We start from the raw sequence: 21,947 nt of genomic DNA, 5'->3' as shown, positions 1-21,947 counted from the left end.
CTGAAAGATGTGAGAGCAAAGAGGGAAGGATCCTAGAAGAAAATCTAGGGCAAACCCCAGAGGGCCCAGAGAAAGAAAATCATTTAGCTAAACTCACTGAACTAGTTAGTGGTAGATGAAAGATGCATAATCTAGGACTGTTTCCATCATCCCATTCAGTCCAGGGTCCAGTGAGGAGGGATGAAGACTTCCCTATGTTACCTGTTCTCCAGAAACATTCAATTCAATGTTTTTTCTCAGGGGTACCAGGCCCCTTTGCTAGAGGAGAGGGTCATGTTACTATAACCAGGCCAGGGTTAAACAAAGGAGGCATTCAATGGGGGTAGACCAGCCCACTTGCCAGGTTTCTCCATGCTATATTGTTTTCATCACTCTCTTTCACTACGGAGGAGGAAGGCCATCCAAGCCTGGTACATATTTGGTGGGGTGGGGTCTGAGGGCTCAAAGAAAGGGGTGTGCTCTGTGGGACTGAGGATTCTTGGGAGTAGGAATGTTGAATCGTGGCCAAGAGACAAACAGGCCACTGGAAGCCCTAGGTCACATTCCAATTCTGGTCGGGCTTGGGCAGCCTCAACCCACGGACTTGGTTCCCTCCTACAGACCAGGGGTCCTTGTTCTCCATCCCACCCATTTGGCTCATGGCTGCTTATGTTTGTGTCTTACAAGATTATTTAACCCTTGGACTGTTGTTGGATTTGTCAAGCCCTCTTCAGATCAGCAATTTAGAATCAGAAAGGGGCCTCATTCAGTTCCTTCACTTCACAGATGAGGGAAATGAGGCCCCCAGAGTTTAACTCGCTCAACCACCACACAGTTCATAAATAGAATAACTGGGATTTGAACCTGGGTCTTCTGACTCCAAGTAGAAGCTCTTTCCATTGTAGCGCTTGAAGCTGGATAGGCCCTTTTCAAAAGGCAGAAGAAATCAGTACATAGCTATACCTCAGTGATTGATTTCAGTCATATTTAACTCTTCAAGATCCCATTTGGTATTTTCTTGACAGAAAGCCTGAAGTGGATTGCCATTTCCTTCTCTAGCCCGATTTACAAATGAGGAAACTGAGGCAAACAGAGTTTAAGTGATTTGCCCAGGGTTACCCAGCTAGTAAATGTCTGAGGCCAGATTTGAACTCATGAAGGTCCAGGATTGAACATAAACATATACTACCTAGCTTTCAGTTTGTACTGGGAGGGCAAAGTGGAGCCTCTAAAAACAACTTCTTAGGACAATATCAAATACTTTATGGAAATACTGTGAATGAGTTTTAGGGTTTCCAAATAGAGACTGAGAGTTTGTGAAAAATAAATGAATTTACATCCTTCCCTAGGATTTTAAAACTGCTCAGGATTCATTGTAGAAGGCTGCAAAATATACAGATTAATAATTTTTGTCCTCCTAGAGAAGCAACAGATACTCTGGGGACAGAAGTGAATAACAAAATACTAGGTGAGGTTGTTTTGGGAGACAGAGACAAGACAGAGCTAGAGAGAGAGAGAGAGAGAGAGAGAGAGAGAGAGAGAGAGAGCAAGCGAGCCAGGGAGAGCTGACTGGGCCAGAGAGGGGGGTGACTATGAGGGGAGTTTAGGCCTGGTTTTTATAGTTTTGCCCATTCTCTGGGTACTGAGAACAAAGGGGAAATCCTTTCCCCTTAGTGACTGGAACCAGGTAAAAGGTTGGAAGCTGGGGGTTGGGAATGAGGAGATGGGTACAGATTTTACATTTAAAATAGGAGTCAATTTACATCCCAGAAGCAGATAACATTTTACACTTTTACAAAATTTAACAGTAATCCTTTAATGGATTATAAAATTTGTTTCTAATTATAAATTTCCTATATTCATAATTTACTGCATCAGAAATACCAATTAATATGCATTTAAAATGCCTACTGTATGCCAGACAATGGGAATATAAAAATGAAAAAGGTTCTGTCCTACATCCATTGGGAGAGACAACAGGCACATATAAAAATATTCAAAGTATTTGTTTTATGATCAAATTTGTGACTTCATCAGAGCCAGGAGCTCCTGGTGAGAAAACTCCCTCGTTCAATACAGACGAATTCCTGCTTTGCAACTTAGACAGTCTTAGAGATTTGCATGGGAGCCCAGAGGAAATAATAGAGTCACACAGTCAGGATATGTCAGAGGAAAGATTTGAACTCAGTTCTTTCCAGCTGACATCCATTATGCCAAGAGAAACATTTATAGAATAGGTGATAGTAAAGAGAGGGGAAGAGTCAAGAAAGGTTTCATGTGGGTGGTACCTGAACTGAGTTGTGTTTTTTTAATTAAATTTTTTTTCTGAATTGAATTTTGAAGGGAAACTGAGGAAGGAAGGTTTTCTAGCCAGGGCAATGATCAATAAGAGAGACTGGCGTGTCCACTATAAGCAATATTAGATTTACTTGGCCAGACTATTCATCAGTTGCCAACAAAGAAGGTTATACTTACAACGGTAATTCTTCAGCTTGTGTGACTGGCTCTTCTTTTCCTTGGGTCCCTCCATGGGCTGCTCATGCCTTGCCTCACTTGAGCCCTGACTCATCCACTACCCTATAGAGCTCCATAGGTTTATTCCTTTCCCCTTTTTATATTTAAAGAGGATCTTGAGGAAATGCTCCTGACAACTCATTGTTTAATGAAAAGCCCAGTAAGTTGGGAGTGCTGAGACCTGAGCTTCTCTAGATCCCAGCAAGTCTCCTGATATTCTAATGGGAAAGATCCAGGTCTCAACACAAAGGTGGTAGAGTATGTGGAACACAGAATCTGATATCAGGAAGACCTGAATTCATATCCAGCCTCAGAACTTTACTGTACTTCTGCCTGCCCCAGTTTCTTCATTTGTAAAATGGGGGAGGGGTAATAATAATACCTCCTAGGATTAATGTGAGGATCAAAAAAGAATAATTGTAAAATGCTGGCATATAGGAGATAACTTATCAATAATCATTTCCTTCTGTCCTTCTGGACATTTTATTTTAGAAAGGACAATTATTGCTGGCCAGCAATAAATCAATTCAAAGATACTTCAAAGGGTCTTGATATAAGACAATATGAAAATCAGTTGAGAAACTGGGCTTTTAGCATTAGGAGAAAAGTCTAGTGTGGGTGCACTCTCTTCAAGTCCTGGAAGGACCATACTCTGGAAAGAGAATGTTCTGCTAAACCTCAGGAGCAGAAGTAGGAGAGACCACTAAAAGTGACTCTCAGTCATTTATTATAAAAATAATATAAATAAATATTTATAAATTTATAAATAAATACTATAAATAAAGCAATTATTAAGTGGTTGGTGTGCCAGATACACTGCTAAGCTCTAAGAATATGAGGGGGGGGGAAGAAAACTGCTTTTCAGGAGCTTACATTTAAAAGGTGGAAAGTAAAAGTGAGGGAGGAGGGAAGAGGGGGCCCATGGTGAGAACTTGGTAGAGAAGTCAGGAAGAGTGGAGTCTGGTTGGGAAGAGCCATTAGAGGAAGGGATCCCGGGGCAGAGACGAAGGAGGTGTGAATTCCAGGCTGAAGAGATGACTGGGACATTTTGGAGATACCCAGAAGAGCACAACCTGCCAAGAAGTTTGATTGAAGGGAACCCTTAAAGTAGTGGAATGAAGGACCTCAGAGGCTATCTGCCCACCATTTTAAAAATGAGGGAACTGAGGCCTGAAAAGGCTAAGTGCCTTACCCAAAAATGGGTGATACCAGATGGAGAAGTCAAAGAGGAATGGGCTACCTTTGGTGAGCAAAGGTTTCTCCTCACCTGAGGTCTTCAAGCAAAGATTTGATGGCCAGCTCTGAGAGCCTCAGAGATGGAGTCTTGACTATATCTCTGAATGCTGACTATGGACACCCTCACTGGGTCTTAATTTTTTCCTCAATAAATGAATGGATAGAAAGAATGGATAGATAGATAGATAGATAGATAGATAGATAGATAGATAGATAGATAGATAGATAGATAGATGTAGATAGAATGGACAGATAGATATAGATAGATAGAATGGACAGATAGACAGACAGACAGATAGATAGATGGATTAGAGAGAGATAAAGAGAAAGAGAAATGGATAGATGAATAGAGAGATAAATAGAGTGGGAAAAGGATAGCCCAGATACTTGATAAGATCCCTCCCAGCTCTGACATCCTGTGTTCTAAGGACCCCCAGCTTTGACACTCCATGTTCTAAGGACCCTCCTAGCTCTGACATCCTGTGTTCTAAGAGTCCTCCCAGCTCTGACATTCCTGGGTTCTAAGTTCCCTCCCAGTTCTGACATCCTGGATTCTAAGGACCCTTCCAGCTCTGACATTCTGTGTTCCCGGCTCTAACATCCTGGGTTCTAAGTTCCCTCCAAGCTCTGACATTCTGGGTTCTAAGGACTCTGGAAGCTCTACTATTCCATGACTCTGAATCCACATGGCTTAGTCTTTAAGCAGCCGTGATGCTGGTGGGATTTCCATTTCTTTCTTTTCCCTCCATGTGGCTCCACAGAGCTGAACCTGGGGTCTGTTCCTGATGGAGCTGCCCCCTGCTCTTGTCCATCCAACCCCTTGCACACCCTATAAGATGGAGTGACAGAGATGCAGTTCATCGGGCCTCGGTATTGCCCATGGACCCACTGTGACTGTTTGTCCCTTGGAATCTTGCTGAGCTTGGCACTGTGAGAGAGGGCCCTTCTCTCTTTGACAACGATATATCCATATCAGAGAAACTACTAAACCTAAACATGTTTTCCCATTTCTTCTTGTTGTTTTTGAACATTCAGAACAATTCTTTGCATTTTTGTGTAAAAATGCAGAGGCTGACCAAGACAGTACATGTAAAGAACCCTGACCAAGACAGGAGGCTGGGATACTTGGGTTTTTTTTTTTTAAAAAAAGGCATTTTAAAGAGGTCTTTTGTCTTTGTAGAACATTCATTTCCCACTCCCACCTCCTCCAGACTAGACCCTCCTTGTTACAAAGAAAAACAATTAAGCAAAACTCTCCAATATCGAAACCACGTCTGATGATGTCGACAAATTTCTGTTATCTCTTTTTAAGGAACTTCATTAGTTTCTCTATTGCTCAGCATTTGGCTTCCTTTTAGTAATCTGTCCAAGTACAATTGCATAATTTGCTTCCCCTCTCTGAGCCTCAGATTCCCTGGTTGGAAAACAGGGAGAATACTATTTGTACCACATAGCTCACAGGATGGTTATGAGGGGAAAGACTCATAACACTTGAAACACAGAAAGAATATTGGTTACTCATACATTCATTGTGGGGCTGCATTGGATTTTGGAGTCAGAGGACCTGGGTGCAAATCCTTTCCCTACCATTTTTTTCCTATAAGGCCTTGGATGAGTCTCTAACCTCTTTGTGCCTCAGTTTCTTCACTGTAAAGGGGGCAATTAGACTAGAGAAACTTTGAGATTCCTTCAAGCTCTGAATTTATGTTTCCTGAAACTGAAAAATTAGGAAGCTCTCAAGTCCTTATCAGATAAATTTAAAACAAGTATTTATCAAATATCTGCTATGTGTCAGACAGGTAGTATGTTGAGGCCTAGATAAACAAAGATCTGTGGGTTATACAATAGGAGAAACTGAGGCAAGAGAAGAATCTAGGAATCTGAGTCTTGAGTCTGTCTGTCCACCTATTTTGAATTAAAATATATTTCAAATATATATTTTATTCGTTTTTGGAAGCACTTATTATCTTTCCTCCAACTAAACAGTTATTAAAATCTCTCATAACAAATATACATAGGCCAGCAAAACATGTTCCAGAAATGGCTTGTCTCTTGCATTCTAAATCCATCACTTACTTCTATAGCAGAAAATAGCATCATGGTATATCATCACATTGACCTGAGTTCTGAAGTCTTTCAAGGTTGTTCTTAACTTAGTTTATCTCTGAGATTCCAAGGTTCACTTAGGTTCATCATAGATGCAAACCTGTGGAACCAAAAGCATTCCCATCACATCCTGCTGCCACTTGTCTTTTGCAACCTTAGTTTATGTTATTCCATCCTACATAGCATAAGATGTAGTCACATTGTACTGTTGCCTGCTCATTGAACCTCCCTGTTCTTTCCTACCTCTGTGCCTTTGCTCATGTTGTTCCCCCGACCTCTTCCCTTTCCCTTTTTGCCCATTTAATTCTTTCTAGATCTTGAAAGTTCAGCTAGGTTGTGATGTGTAGAAAAAACATAGCAGGGGCAGCCAGGTGGAGCAGTGGATAAGGCACTGACCCTGGAGTCAGGAGGACGCGAGTTCAAATTCAGCCTCAGACACTTAATTACCTTAGCAATGTGACCTTGGGCAAGTCACTTGACCCCACAGCTTTGCAAAAACCAACCCCCCCCCCAAAAAAAGAAAGAACATAGCATCCAGTATCAGAGGACATGGGTTTGAATCTTGCCTCATTCTATTTTGACCCTGAACCAGTCATTTCATTTCTGTGGGTCTCAGTGTTCTCCTAAAAAATAAATTCAATTTTAAAATCATGGATTCAGCTAAAGGATATCTAACTTCTCCTTCCCTCTAGCAATAAATTCATGATCCTGTGAAATAGCATTACCTTCCAGAAGCCTTCCTGTATACCTGCAATCATTGATAATCTCCAGACTTCCCTCCTATACCACTTTGCATGTCTTAGATGGATATTGTAGTTCCCATCCTCATTGATGACTTGTACATATCACAGAAGGAGACTAGGAGGTTCAGTAGATAGAGCACCAGGCCTCAAGGCAGGAAGACCTGAGTTCAAATCCAGCCTCAGACACTTAGTAGTTGTGTGACCTTGGGCAAGTCACTTAACCTTGTATGTCTCAGTTTCCTCCTCTGTAAAATGAGCTAGAGAAGGAAATGGTAAATCACTCCAGTATCTTTGTCAAGAAAATTCCAAATGGGGTCATGAAAAGGCAAACAACAACCACCACCACCATATCACAGAACTGCTTAATTAGATGAGACCTGGAAGGGGAGAGAGGGGGGGGGGTGTCATCTAACCCTGGCCCAGAGAAGAGATGCCCCTTCCACATGTCTGATGAAGGGGGAATTCAGCCTGTATTGGAAGGGAGTAGTGAAGCCCACTTCTGTTATGGACAGCTTTCATCCTCTGACATCGAGTCTAAATTTAAAATCTTCAAAGGCCAAGCAGATAAAACCTCACCCTCTTCCACAGAATAGCTTTTCAAATCCTACTATCTTTAACCTCCCAGTGTTTTTGAAGGTTAGAAAGACGGATATATTCATAACTTACTGTCTACTAGACAATAAGCTCCCCAAAAGCTTAAATTTTGTAGATCAGAATAAAATGGAAGTTTATTGAGGGTGTCTGGCACATTGTGGCTTAATAAGTATTCATTTAATAAACAAATAAACATTTATTAATGAATTGCTCTCCTCTAGTGTTCAGCATACAGCATACTTTCAATGACTGTTGAATTTAAAACTTCCATGGTCCCAGACCTAGTGCCTACCATATAAGAAACACTGGATAAGTAATTGTCAATAAATTGAATTTATTTTCAGTTCATGGGTTTTCATGAGAAATCGATGACACAGACATTGGATCTAGAGCTTAAAGGGCAGTCTGCTTTTTGAACCCATTTTCTTTTCTTTGTAGACAAGACCAAGATGACCACAGTGGCACCATTGGGAGGTGCCACCTTCCCAGGAAATGAGACCGCAATGTCCACCGAAGACTTCCTCTATAAGAGTAAGGGGGACTAAGTGAGGTGCTGGTACCAGGACTAAGAATAGTTCCTGGAATGGAGGCCAACTCAAGTCAGATTTGTTGGGGGTTCTCTAGAGAGGTGACTGTGGGCTGGGCCAAGAGGCAAGTCAATCCAAATATTCATTCCATTCATTCATTCATTCTATGTTTAAATATTTATTGAGAATCTATGTATATAGAGCCAGGTACTCAGCACTAATGGAGATATCAAGTTTTCATTGGGAAGCTTATAGTTTGGTGGCAAGTTAAGACATAGGGCTGCATTATATCATATTATATGAAAAAGGTACAGGAATGTTCTGGATTCAGCTTGGAAGAGACAAATGGACAAATGCTACAAATCAGGACAGGCTTGATTTATTGCGTGGTTGACTGTCCAAACTTGAGAAAGTCAGGGGACATCTAGATAAAGAGGACCTGAGTTCAAATTCCACCTCAAACACTTGACCTTTACTAGCTGTGTGAACCTGAGCAAGTCACTTAATCCCAGTTACCTTCTAAAGAGAAGAAAGTGATGGGAAAGTATTAAGAATATAAACTTGAGGGAAGCTAGGTGGCACAGTGGATAGAGCACCAACCCTGGAGTCAGGAGGACCTGAGTTCAAATCCATTTTCAGACACTTAATAATTACCTAGCTGTGTGGCCTTGGGCAAGCCACTTAACACCATTTGCCTTGCAAAAAAACCAAAAAGAAGAGAAGAGAAGAGAAGAGAAGAGAAGAGAAGAGAAGAGAAGAGAAGAGAAGAGAAGAGAAGAGAAGAGAAGAGAAGAGAAGAGAAAGAAGAAAAGAATATAAACTTGAAGTATATATAGCATTTTTGGAAGAACCAGTCATTAAACATTTACTAATACATTACTAAGTATATAAAAAGAGTTAACTTTGGAGTCTATCTGACACATATTACTTGCCTGATCCCGATCAGTCAATAAACATTTATTAAGTATCTGCTTTATGCCAGATGAATGCTAAACAATCGACAGTTCCCTGAGTCCTCTAAGACTACAAATTTTGAGTCTCTGATTTCATGCTGAGGGAGTTTCCAAATTTAGCAGCTTCCCACAGGAATGAAAGCACAGTTAGCCCCCCTCAAAAAAATTAATAAAATGAACAAAAAATCAAGGGTCACATAGGTGAGGTCTTAGGGCAAAGGTTGATGTTGACAGGGGAGATTAGAGAAGACTTCATGGAGGAGGTAGCATTTGAACTAGACCTTAAAGGAGACAACTGCAGTCTAGGCATAGGGAAGAGCGCAACCCCGTGAGGACATGTGAGCACAGATATGGGAAAATTTAGAGCAGAAAGTAGTCTAATTCAACTGATGATAAGAATAATAATGAATAATTATATATATATATATAATATATATAAAAGAATATAATAGTTAACAATATATTATTGTTAACTATAACATAATATTCTTCCCTTTGTCTAGAATGCCTAGAAGCCATAATATTATAGCTACAGTATTTCCTGGACTGGTGATCCTCATTAATATAAGAAATGATTCAAATATGGTTGACCTATTTTTGATTGAGTTTCTTTGGTCTCTCAGAGCACTCATATACCTTCCTGTTAGAAAAGTATTCTAGAATTTTACCAGGAATTGGAGGCCATGCTTCACTGACCTAAAGTTTATACTCTCCCTGCTTCCTTGTTTTGTTTAATTTGAGGACCATGCAAGCTGCCAGGAGACCTGTGGCTCCTCTCTCATTCTCAAGGGTCCTTTGGAGATCATCAGCCAATCACCACTGATTCTTTAACTATCTTAGTGGAGCTAGTTCACCTTGACCTTGTGAATATGGGCTCATGGAAGGTGACTGGATGATCTTTTCCTGTCCCCTCACACATCATTGGTTTCCATTCCCTGAGAAAATTTATTTTCTGCCTATACAATTTGTCCTGTTCTAAAGTATGTTTTCCCTAATAGAGAAAATTGGAAAAGAAGAGTTGAACATTTCTACCTTTTCTCCCTTGTCCCTTATCCCTTGCACCTCCAAACAGTGATTTTAATCCATTTTTGATCCCCCTTAGTACTCCCCCACACACATACAACAATAACCACCATCCTTTTGGCTTGCCCTTTGCTGTGATTACCATCTCAGACCATTCTGGGCTATCAAATTCCTGAGTGTGCTACTCTTAGGAATTCATCCTCACTTGGCTGTCCTTGCTTTCATATTATATATTCATCTTTCTAACCAGAAGTGTGTATTTGAACAAAAAGATGACTTTCTTTCCCAGAGGGTCCATAGTGACCCAGAGAAAACGGATGTCATGAGTGACCATCTTCAAACTTTTTGAAGGGTGTGCGAAGATGGATTTATTGATTTATTGAAATACCTGGACTATTACCCCATTACTGCTTTTGGACAATCTTTACAAGCTTGGCAGGGCCTTAGGAAGAGGGAATTAATTCTATTATGGAGTCCAGTAGCAGTGATATCAGAAAGATAAATATCATCTCCTAGAAAGGGAAGACGCTTCATTTATCTTCCAATCTTCTCCAGCATTGAGCATAAGGATTTAAAATTAGTAGTTATTAAATGGAAAAAATGAATGACTGAATATAAGAGGAAGTAACATGAATAATAATTGAAGGTGGGAAAGTTTAGAATGTACTCCGGGAGCAAAGATCATTCCAGTTTGGCCAGAGTTTTGAACATGTGGGGATAAGACTGGGGAAAGAACCCTGGATGGGGCACCTGGTTCTATATTGGGTTCTAGTCCTGGTTCTGCAGATCACTGACTTCTTATTGCCTTTTCTCTCTTCCTTGAGGCAGGTTCAGGAGCCATTGTAGCGGCCATCGTGATTGCCGTCATTATCATCTTCACCGTGGTGCTCATCTTGCTAAAAATGTACAACAGGTACCAATGGGAATAGCACAGAATGGAAGGGATTTCAGTGACCATCTAATTTGCCCTATACCTGAAAAGACTAATCCCCTGTACAGTAACTCCAACAAGTAGTCATTTGGTATTTGTTTGGAGAGTTCCCTGAGGGAAAAGGAAAACCTTCTGAAGTTGAGGGTTGGAGGGATGACGCAGGGTAGGGTGGGAATGAAGGTACCTTATGTGGAAGGTAAGGGGAGATGTCTGGAAGTTTGGAAGTTAGGAACAGGGCCAGATGGGAATAAAAGTTGACTTGGACCCTTCCACAAAATGGAGGCCCCAGGTAGATCTCTTCAATGGGGAAGAGACTGGGCTTTAATTTGAGAAGGTTGCAAGAGTGGTTGGATGGAGGCTCTGGGCTCTGTGGGAAGTTCCAGGAAGGGACAGAAGCAGAGGCATGATTTTGAAGTCAAGAATGGCTGGGAAGGAAATGAAAGCTGTCTTTATCCCTTCCACAAAATAGAAACCCCAGGAAGAACTGACTGATGGGGAAGACTAGAAATATTATCTCCAACCCTCAAAATTATGCTGTCTGGGGACAAAGCACTAGTCACCACAGCCTGGTTCCTGGCATCACCATGGTAGTTTAAGCAGGACTCATATACATCCCATTCTACGCTTCCTAAAATTTGTCTATTTTCCTGTGAAAACATCCGAGAATCAGGGCCACGAGCAGAGGGATGCATAGATATTTTTGTTCTTTGGATAGCAGTTTTTGTTTTTATAGGCATACAATTTATTAAGCTCCTCCTATGGCAGAGTTGGGACACTAGATAGAACACCTGAGCCTGTGGTCAAGAGGACTCATCTTCCTGAGTTCATATCTGGACTTAGACATTTACTACTTGTGTGACCCTGGACAAGTCACTTAATTCTCCCCTCCTCAGTTTCCCCATCTATAAAATGGGGTTAATAATAGAGCTTAATAGTAATAATAATAATATTAAATGAGACAAGATTTGTAAAGCCTGACATGTAGTAACACCATATAAATATTAGTTCTCCTTCTCCCTCCTCTCCCTCCCCTCCTTTTCTCCCTCTTTTTTCTCCTCCTTCCTCCCTCTTCCTTCCCCTCCTTATTTTATTTTACCCCTTCTGAGCAGGGGCCCATGGACTTCACTAAGTTTCTGCCAGCTAACACCTAGACTAGATGAACTCTGTTTCTTTCTAGTATTTCCACTCATAGGATCATGGAAAATAATATTTGTTTAGTGGGAACCTTAGAGATCATTGTGTGATCCTTCACTGGCATTTTATAGATGAGGAAATTGAGGTTTAGGAAGGTGAAAAGACTTTCTCAAGATTGCTCAGGATATAATTAACCAAATTAAAATTTAAATCAAGGGGCGGCTAGGTGGTGTAGTGAATAGAGTACCAGCCTTGGAGTCAGGAATACCTGGGTTGAAATCTGACCTCAGACACTTGATAATTACCTAGCCATGTGGCTTTAGGCAAGCCACTTAGCCCCATTGCCTTGAAAAATCTAAAAAAATAAAAATAAGATAAAATAAAATTTAAATCAATGCTACTAACTCTCTGAACCTTTCATGTAGCTGTTATAGAGGAATAATTAATAATTTTTATAAGTTTTTAATTATCACCTGCATTTTATGCCTTCCCAGTAACAGCTGTAGTCTCTGATGTGAATTCTCATATCACATAATGAAAACCACTGAAATGATGTTTGTTACAGGAAAATGAGAATGAGACGGGAATTGGAACCCAAGAGCCCCAAGCCCACCTTGCCAGCATCTACTGTGGGCCAGCCCAGCACCAACAGCTTCAACCAGCCCACCACCGTTGCATCCATTCCTGTTGACATTCACATGGAGAATCGATGACCAGGGAAGGTCCCTCCAGGGTCCTCGGCCAGCTCTTCTGCTCCATTCAGATGAGCCCTCACTGATGAGAAGGAAAACAAAGAGCCAGATGCCTGGCAGAGTTTGTGTCAAGCTGACGATGGCATTTCTGTATGGGATTGGAGCTGGGAACAAGCCCTAAAAATCTCTTTTTCCCCCTACTTCAAAACCTAAGTAACTCCTGAGGCTCCCCTAACATTGATGCAGTGACAAACTATGTCAGATATGTATTAACATTTATGTTCTCCTTTCTCCCCAATCTCTGTAGCTGGGTCAAAGGGATAATGAATCTTAGAAGACTGGAAGCAGAAGGGACTTTAGACTATACGGTGATAGAACGTAGAATACCTGATCCATCTTCTTGGATGATAGGCCATCAGAACTGCGAAAAGCATTTGAACAAAGAATATATGATCTGGAAGAGCTCTTAGAACAGGAAATGACAGAACTGGGTAGGGAGGGGAACTTAGAAAACAATCTCAGAGATAGAAAAGAACTAAAACGGAGAATTTTAGAACAATGGCAGATCTGAATGGAGCCTTGAAGACCATCTAGCCCAATCCTCTCATTTTATAGATGAGAACCTGGAATCATAGATCCATAAAGCTAGGAAGGACCTCAATAGGCTGTCAACTTCTTCCTTCAACTCTTTTTACAGATGGAGAAACAGAGGTGGAGAGAGCTTAAATGACTTATCCCATAGGAAAATGAGATCTAGAGAAGGTCATATGATGAGTTGGAGTTTCTGGCTGATCTGGGACAAGAACAACTAAATTATTTCAAATGCTACATACAGGATATAGGATGATGAAGCTCCCAAAAGGGAATCTGTCCAATTTTTTCATCCAGACATGTCTTATCTGCAAATTCAATCACTTTTTCCTGGAAACTCTGTAATCAGGGAATGAGCTGTAGCCTTGGCTAATTAAATAATAAAATATTCTGCCTACTCCTTAGGTAAAATATGTCAGTGGACAGAAGGCAGCAAACCCAAATGTGAGCTACTCCCAACTCCAAATCTGGAGACAATGTCAACAAGGGAGATGAGGATCAATTTGCTTTCTCCTGAGCTCAGGATCAGAATCCCAACATCTTTGTCTGCCAGACAGACAGAGCTAGAGAACTGAGACATTCTTCTCATTCTTCCTTGTTCCAGCTTCCATGTAGATATTTCCCCACCCATTATCACATCCCCCCCCCCCCACTCCACTTCATTCTGGCCTATAATCATAACTCACTGGGTAGCATTTTATGGTTTACAAACCATTTTCCTCAGTGCTGTGAAGATGAACAGTACAAGTCTTACTGTCTCCATTTTATAGGTACAGAAACTGAGACTCAAAGAAGGGCAAAGGCTGTACATTTAGTAAATGCTTGACCTAGGATTCCTACTTGGTCACCTGATTCTTGAATCAAGGCTTCCTCACTTTACCTGGGCCTTCCCAGTTGAGCTGTTCTTTGACTGATTATACATTTTGGGTGAGAGAGAAGGGCTACTCCCTAATCTTATCTATAATGTCTCCAGGCCCTACTTATACATACTGGGGTTCTTGATGATTCTTCCTAGGGACAACAAAGAGGCATTCAAACCCTTACAAGGACACTGGATTTGGGATCCAAGAGTCTGGGGAATGATCCTAGCCCCAGAATTCACTATCTGTAGGGTCTTAGACAAGTCACTTCCTCTTTCTGAGGTTAGTTTACTTATACGTAAGTAACAGGAGATAGTTGGACGAGATGGTCCTAAGCGCAGCATCTTGTCCCTGACGTCCATAGCCTTCTATCTACTGAATACAAGATGGCAGACTCTTGTCTGTTATTGCCCAATAGGAGAGCTCACTCCTCTTGCAAGCTAGAGAAGCCTTGAGACAGGGATTGTGAGGATGCCTAGCACTCCATAAGGTACAACTTACCTTGACCTGGAGCCTCTGGAGAGACTGTGCCAAAAAGAGAATGTGATCGTTACATGGAGAGAGGAAGACTTGGGTTCAAATCCAGTCTCAGACATTTACTAGTTTTACAACCCTACCCAAGAGATTGTATTTGCTAAGTCTCAATTCCTTCATCTGTAAAATAGGAATCATGATAATAGTCTCCCTCCAAAGTTGTTGTAAGAGTCAAATGAGCTCAACCCTACCACTCACTCTTCTATTCATGACAAATGCAAATGCTTATTGTTCTCTAATCCCCTTAGTCCTGATATTGGTGTTTTGGACTGATGACTGGACTTAAAGTCAGGAAGATCTGGGTTTGAATCCTTTCCTGGATACTTACTAGTTGTAAATCTGAACCTAAGCACTCTGAGCCTTAGTTTTCTCATCTGTATAATGGAAAGATAATACCTAATAGAATCAGATAAGGTCATTCATGTAAATTGCTTTGCAGACCTCTAAATTTTATATATATCTATATATAGATATATATACACACGTGTGTATATATATACGTGTGTATATATATATACACACACATACACACACTCATACACACACATGTGTGTGTGTATATATATATATATATATATGTTCTTAATGTTTTGGAGTGGGAATCATTCTTTCTATTTTTTAGATTTTTGCAAGGCAAATAGGGTTAAGTGGCTTGCCCAAGGCCACACAGCTAGATAATTATTAAGTGACTGAGGTCACATTTGAATTCAGGCACTCCTGACTCCAGGGCCGATGTTCTATCCACTGTGCCACCTAGCCGCCCCTATAGTGGGAATAATTCTAAAGTGGAGCCCTATCTAATCACCTTTGCTTGTTCTAAGTTAGAAAGACAGCATAGTATAGGGAATAGTGCATTGGGAAGACCTGGGTTCAAATTCTACATCAGAAATATATTGTCTGACCCTGGGCAAGTCCATTGACTTCCAAATGCCCGAGACAATTCTCAAAGGCTGCAAGATGCCGAGAAGATACCATCTCAAATTGGTAAAGGGAATTTCCTCTTCTAAGACTTCACTTTGTCATTGATATCATAGGTCCTATTCTGTCCCTTTAGTGATTGAAAAGTAGGTTAGAGGGGCAGCTAGGTGGCATAGTGGATAAAGCACCGGCCCTGGAGTCAGGAGTGCCTGGGTTCAAATCCGGTCTCAGACACTTAATAATTACCTAGCTGTGTGGCCTTGGGCAAGCCACTTAACCCTGTTTGCCTTGCAAAAACCTAAAAAAGAAAAAAAAAAGGTTAGAGAGCACAAGAGAAATCAGATGAAGACTGTGGTGATGGGGAAGGCTTTGGTTTTTTGCTTCCATTGTCCTTATCATCTTTGATCTTTGCAAAGCTCCTATGCTATAGGCAGGGCAAGTATTCATGTCTCCATTTTATAGAGCAGGAAACTGAGGCACAGAAAAGCCACTTGTTCAGATGTATTAAGTCCTCTGAATCTTGAATCCATTGCTCTCCTGGTGGGCTATACTGCCTCTTGTACAGGAGAAGGCATTTGGGTAAGAACAGGATTTTTACCAATTTGTTTTAGGTTTTATATTTAATAAATAAACAACCCAACCCAATCCCCAATTTATTTTTAGTTGAAAATTGTAGGGCTTAGTTGGGAGGGAGATGAGCCCTTGACTTTTTAAATGCCCTTTCCAAATATATCCCAAATTGTCATTTTTGTGCTACTATAAAAAAAAAAATGAAACCCAGTGCTATAGCTCTTTGTGGGTGTGCAGTAATCCTACAACCATGTCTCAGGATATTTGAGGGGCCCATTTGGTGCCACTGAACAGTGGGGTCATTGTCACCCTCTCTCTGGGCTCTTTTGTGAAGGGCATCCCCCTCCTTGTAGAAAGCTTTGACTCAGCAGTCATGGAGCCAGCCCAAGGCATCTGGCCTGGGGAAAAGTGGCTTCAGACAACTGACCCCAAGCTGGCCTGGGAGTCAGGAGACCTGGACTCTGCCAGCCTCAGCCCTCACCCCAACTTCACTAGAGATGTCATCTTGCCCATTGCTGAAATCTCAGTATCTCAGTCCTAGAGGGAAATCCTTCCAGGCCTCTTCCTGAACCCAGAATTCTTCTCTGACATCCCTGATACAGCTTTTCCTACCTCTGCTTAAAGACCTTTAGGAATGGGAGGACTGCCACCTCCCACCACAGCCTGTCTTCACTTGGGTCAAGGGAAATTTCTTATATTGAATTACAATCTACTTCTCTGCAGTTTCCACCCATTCCTTCAAGTAGTAACTGAAGCCAACAGTCAAACAGAGCAAAGACCGTAGAGTAAGAAAAGCACCTGACTTCAAGTCAGAAGACTTATGTCTGGTCAGTTCCCTCATCTATAAACCTAGAAGGTTGGACTAGATGACCTATTAGGTACTTTTCAGGTCAGATCTAAGTTCTTGATTACCCAGGACAGACTTTCTTCTAATCATTGAAGACAGACTTCATGTAGACACCTCACCTCCCCAGTCTTCTATTCTCCAAGCTAACTTAACCCCATTACTTCCAGCCTCACATGACCTGGCCTCCAGTCCTCTTACTAAAATAACAGATTTCATTTTTAGAGCATTTTAAAGTCTTTGAAACACTCCATACATCTTATTCCCATGTTATAGGTGAGTAAGGCCCAGAGAGGTTGTGATTGTCCATGGTCATAACCAGAAGCAAAAATCTAGGACTCTGTTAACTCCAAGTATGAGACTCTTTCCAGTACACCACCATGATCTTGTTTTTTTTTTCCTTTCAGACTTTGTCTCTCTGGCACTCAGTTTCCTCACAAAATGAAGTGGTTGAGCCTTAAGGTCCCTTCTTGCTTCAAAGTTCTATACCTGAAATCCTGTAATCATCCAGATCCAGTCAAAAATCATCCAAGAAATTTTCATTTTACCTATAACTCTTAACATTGTTCTTCGTGTGATGCTAATATATTTTAATTTACCCCAGGGGAATTTAAGAACCAAAGTCTTAATTTTTAACAACCTGTACTCTCTTTCACTCTCCCCACATGTAATCTAGTCAAGTGATGGCAGCAGCCTTTATATAATCCTTGCCTTGGGCTGTGTATATTTGCAAGACTAGTTTAATGGAGGTTGGGATCAGCTAAGACCATCAGCTGGACATCATTGAGGTATTGATGCCTGCCTTGATGGATCATCAGGCCAGCTGAACTCCCTTCCCATGGCAGGGCATTTCCAATCGGGAGAATGGGAGGATCTTGCCTACTTGGAAACCAGAGCCTCCATGGTTAATCGCTCCCATTGACCAATGGACTTACAATGTGAGTCCCTTACCCTGTTCCTGCTTTTATCCCTGCAATAAGGACCTTAATGTCTGGGAAATATGGAAAGTCTCTCTCTCTCTCTCTGAGCAAAGGAATCAATTGAGGTAATTAGCAACATCTTATACAACAGAGTGGGAGGGGGACGGGATATCTCCATAGTATCCTTTGAAGTCAACAACAGGGTAAGGGACACCTAACTTTATTTAACTTTTTTCCTAATAAATTTTCATTGGTATCTTTTGTTTTTACATCACCTGTATTTCCTAGTATATCCTACCCTGCATTCCCTTCTAAAGAACTTTGCTTTATTTATAAAGAATAAAAGAGAGGAAACAGTTCATCAAAACCAAATACATATCAAAAAAAAAGTCTGATGATGTAAACAGTGTTCTACCTCTATAGACTCCCACCTCTGCAAAGAAATAGGGAGCAGTCCTTTCACGTGGAATGTCTGACTGTCAAATTTATAGATCCAAAGGGATGAACTATGTGGGAACTCCACCTCAGTACAGATTTCTGATTTACATCTTCCTCCAGTGTGAACTTTATCTATGTCCCCTGATAAATGCTATCTGGCACATTGGAGGCCTCTGACTCTTCTGTATCAGTGTTAGCCAGGTGGTCCAACAACTATCCTTCTTCAATTCAGTTCAATTCCACAAACATTCATTAAACCAATCTATGTTAGATGCCAAGGATAAAAACAATGGAAATTTCTCTCTGCCCTGGAGAAGTGTCTGTTTCTGAAATATAATATGTGAACAACTAAATGAATATCTGATCATTTCAAGTGGAGGACAGGGGTCTCAAACTACTAGGGAGAATCAGGAAAGACTTCCTGGAGGAGACTGCAGCTGACTGAGTCTTGCCAAAATCTAGGAGATGGAGGTGAACAGAGTTTATTCCAGGCAATGAAACAGCTATGCAAAGGCACAGAGATGGGAAATGAATGAATCAAGAACTTATGATTACTGAGAAAAAACATAGAAAAGTCAGGCGGTCCCAATTCTATTGGGGAAAATAACACAGGGAAAGTTTCAGCTGCAAGTCAGATGGTAATATCACACAGTTTTTAGGCTATAGCAGCAAAACAGATGGTAATGCTTCTTTTTAAAAAATATATTTTTGTTTATTCTATTATTACTTAATTACATGTAAAATTTTTTAACATTCATTTTTTTAAAATTTTGAGTTCCCAATTCTCTCCATCCCTCCCACATTTCCCCTGCTCCTTGAGAAAGCAAGCAATACATATGTGAAGTTATACAAAACATTTCCTATTAGCTTTGTTGCAAAAGAAAAAAACACACACACAATACACACAGGAAAAAAATAAGAAAGTAAAAAAGTATGTTTCAATCTGCACTCAAAGTTCATCATCAGTTCTCTCTCTCTAGTGGTAGAGAACATTTTTTTTAATCCTTTTTTAAAATTTTTTTATATTTATTTTCTAATTTTTTTATTCTCATTTTGTACAAATGTTTTTTTACATTAATAAAATATACTTGTTTACAAATAAACAAAATACCCCTCCCCCCATGAATATAGATAGACTTGCTTGGGTGAAAAAGTAAAGGGGAGAGAAAAAAAATTAAAATTAAAAAAATAATAGTAATAATTGTAGGTATGGCCAGGTGGCACAATGGACGAAGCACCACCCCTGGAGCCACGAGCACCCGAGTCCATATCCAGCCTCGTAAACCCAATAATCACCCAGCCATGTGACATGCAAGCTACCTGATCCCCACTGCCCTGCAAAAACCAAAAAGAAGAAAGAAAAAAAAAAGACCCAAAATAAAATAAAATAGTAATAATAGTAGGGGTGGCTGGGTGGCAGACATAGTATTGGCCCTTGAGCCAGGAGCACCTGGGTCCGAATCTGGCCTCAGACACCCAAAGATCATTCGGCTATGTGGCTCCAGGCAGGCCACCCCAGCCCCACTTGCCCTGCAACCTCCCCCAAATAATAATAACAAAAAATGTGCTTCAGTCTTTGTTCCAACACCATCAACTCTGTCGTGAGTGTATCACATTCTTTATAAGTCCATCACAAAAGTTACTTCCATATTTTTCCAACATTGTCATTGCTGATCGCAACTCCCTCCTTTCTTATTTCTCCACTACCATGTACTATGTTTTCTCTCTCCTTTCACTCTGACTGGTAGAGAACATTTTTCATGGGTCCTTTGGAACTGTCTTGGATCATTCTATTGATCAGAGTAGGTAAGTCTTTCACAATTAATCATGCTACTGATTCTGCTCACCTCGCTTTGCAGCATTTTGTATAAGTCTTCCCAGGTTTCTCCAAATCCATCATGTATTATAGCACAATAGTATTCCATCACCATTCATAAGTACAACTTGTTCTGTCATTACCAATTGATGGACATCCCCTCAATTTCCAATTCTTTGCCACCACAAAAAGAGCTGCTCTAAATATTTTCCTGCAGAGAGGTTCTTTTCCATTTTCTTTGTTCTCATTGGGATGGTAATTCTTCCTTAAAGTCTTTTCTACTGATGAAAGCTCATCAATCTCTAATATCGAATCATTTGAGAGTGCCAAAACCTTGGAGGTAAGGACTCTCATTTCTGATTCTTAGGTAGTTGCATCTGGATGCTAGGATACCTGTTAGGATGATGGCTTCAGGGACTAAGCTGGAAGAATTTCCATTATCTAGGCCTTTCAGGTTCAGGGTCCGGGCTGTCTCCATCAGCACCAGAGAGAGAGAGATGCTCAAGGGGAGTGTGGTCTGTGCCACATGCTGCTTCCTGGCTCTCCAACAGAGTACCTACTTCAGCTTGGCTGACTTGCCTGTCCTCCAGCTGGTCTCTTGGCCAGCCTTGTTTGGCTAAAAGTCTTTCTCCCTCTGTGTTCATCCTCTCCCTTTCTGGTCATTTACATATTTAATCCTGTCCTTTGAGCCACTTCTCACACACCAGACAGCTATGGTAATGTGCTTCAGCTTGCTTATAACTGATGGTGGCTCTTGAGGGTCTCCTATTTTATACATGACAATTCACTGGATGAAATTTGGTGGAAAAAAAGGGAAGAGAACTTTTTTTTTTACTTGAGTTTCCTGTTTTCTATTATTAGTAAATGGTGGGGAGGGGGGAGGTTGGTTTTAAAGCCACAGGTGTTCTGTTATTGACATCAAAACTGAAATTCTTGTGAAATGGGCCTGGTTCGGCTTCAGTTGGAAGGGAGGTTTACAATACCTTATTCATACAGGGACCAGGATGAGCCCTCTCCTTCCTCTCTGGCAGATTAGGGTGATTGATTCATGTTTGGGGGTTTCTGGCTTGACAGGAGCTTACCAAGCTACAGAGAGAACCAAGGCAGTGACCCCAGGCAGTTATGGTTGAGGGACAAGGAGGTAGTTTCCCAGCTGCTGAGGAAAAAAATTAAGGTTCATATACAAAGCTCACAGACCCCCAAAACAAACAGTATGGAGCAGGAGCCAACTTTTGACAGCAGGAAAATCTGAGTATCTGTTCCAGATATTCATTAGCAATATGACCTTGGGTAAGTCATTTACCAGTTTCTTGCCTCAGTTTCCCCACCTTATCACAAGGATTATGTATCAACTACCTATAGAAATATGTTTTTAGAAATAGAAGTTAGTAAACTAAATAAATCTGGATTTGAATTCTTGCTCTGCTTTTTAATTGCCTACACATCCTTAAACACATTCATTCCTCTATGAGTCTCAGTTTCTTCATCAAGACTATAAACTGGGGCAGCTATGTGGTACAGCGGATGGATAGAGAACAGGCCCTGGAGTCAGGAGGACCAGAGTTCAAATCCAACCTCAGATACTTAATTACTTAGATACTTGATAATTGACCGTGGGCTAGTCATTTAACCCCATTGCCTTGCAAAACAAAACAAAAAAAAAAGGACTATAAACGGCAGAGAAGGTACCTAGAGGCAGTTAGGCAATCTCTAAGCTCCCATTTAATTATAAATCCATGATCTGAGTAAGCAGCTATTATATCTAGAAATGCAGCTGTGTTTTAGTGGCTTAAAAACTGACCTCTGAGTCTAGACCTCGGTTCAGCCTCTCCTAAAGTATCTTGACTGTGTGTCCCTGGGTGGCATCACTTACTTGACCAGTGTCCTGGGCTCCTCTCTAAAACTATAGGTTATTGATGATGGCCCAAATGTGCCAGGTAAACACTAAGAGTTTAAGAGATGCTTTCCCTAACTAGCTCTGTACTTTCATCCCAGGATTTCCCCTGAGATCACAGGTGCAGAAC

General features: G+C 40.9%; 1 protein-coding gene across 2 annotated transcripts in view; it reads left to right on the top strand.

The window, feature by feature from the left end:
* Positions 1 to 21,348, top strand: part of NCMAP (non-compact myelin associated protein) — a 45,546-nt gene extending 24,198 nt beyond the window's left edge. The window contains exons 2-4 of one of the 2 annotated variants that reach the window (XM_074218110.1): positions 7,611 to 7,703; positions 10,504 to 10,588; positions 12,306 to 21,348. In XM_074218110.1, the coding sequence (XP_074074211.1) occupies positions 7,622 to 7,703; positions 10,504 to 10,588; positions 12,306 to 12,453 (315 nt within the window). In that variant the 5' untranslated portion in view covers positions 7,611 to 7,621 and the 3' untranslated portion in view covers positions 12,454 to 21,348. Of the gene's footprint in view, positions 1 to 7,610; positions 7,704 to 10,499; positions 10,589 to 12,305 lie in introns of both variants that reach the window. The other variant, XM_074218111.1, reaches the window with a different exon arrangement.
* The last annotated feature ends 599 nt before the right edge of the window (positions 21,349 to 21,947 follow it).

The sequence above is a fragment of the Macrotis lagotis genome, chromosome 1 (genome assembly GCF_037893015.1).
Source record: "Macrotis lagotis isolate mMagLag1 chromosome 1, bilby.v1.9.chrom.fasta, whole genome shotgun sequence".
Taxonomy (NCBI): Eukaryota; Metazoa; Chordata; class Mammalia; order Peramelemorphia; family Peramelidae; genus Macrotis; species Macrotis lagotis.
The sequence above is the reverse complement of the archived record's forward strand: the minus strand, read 5'-3'. Positions and strand labels throughout refer to the sequence as shown.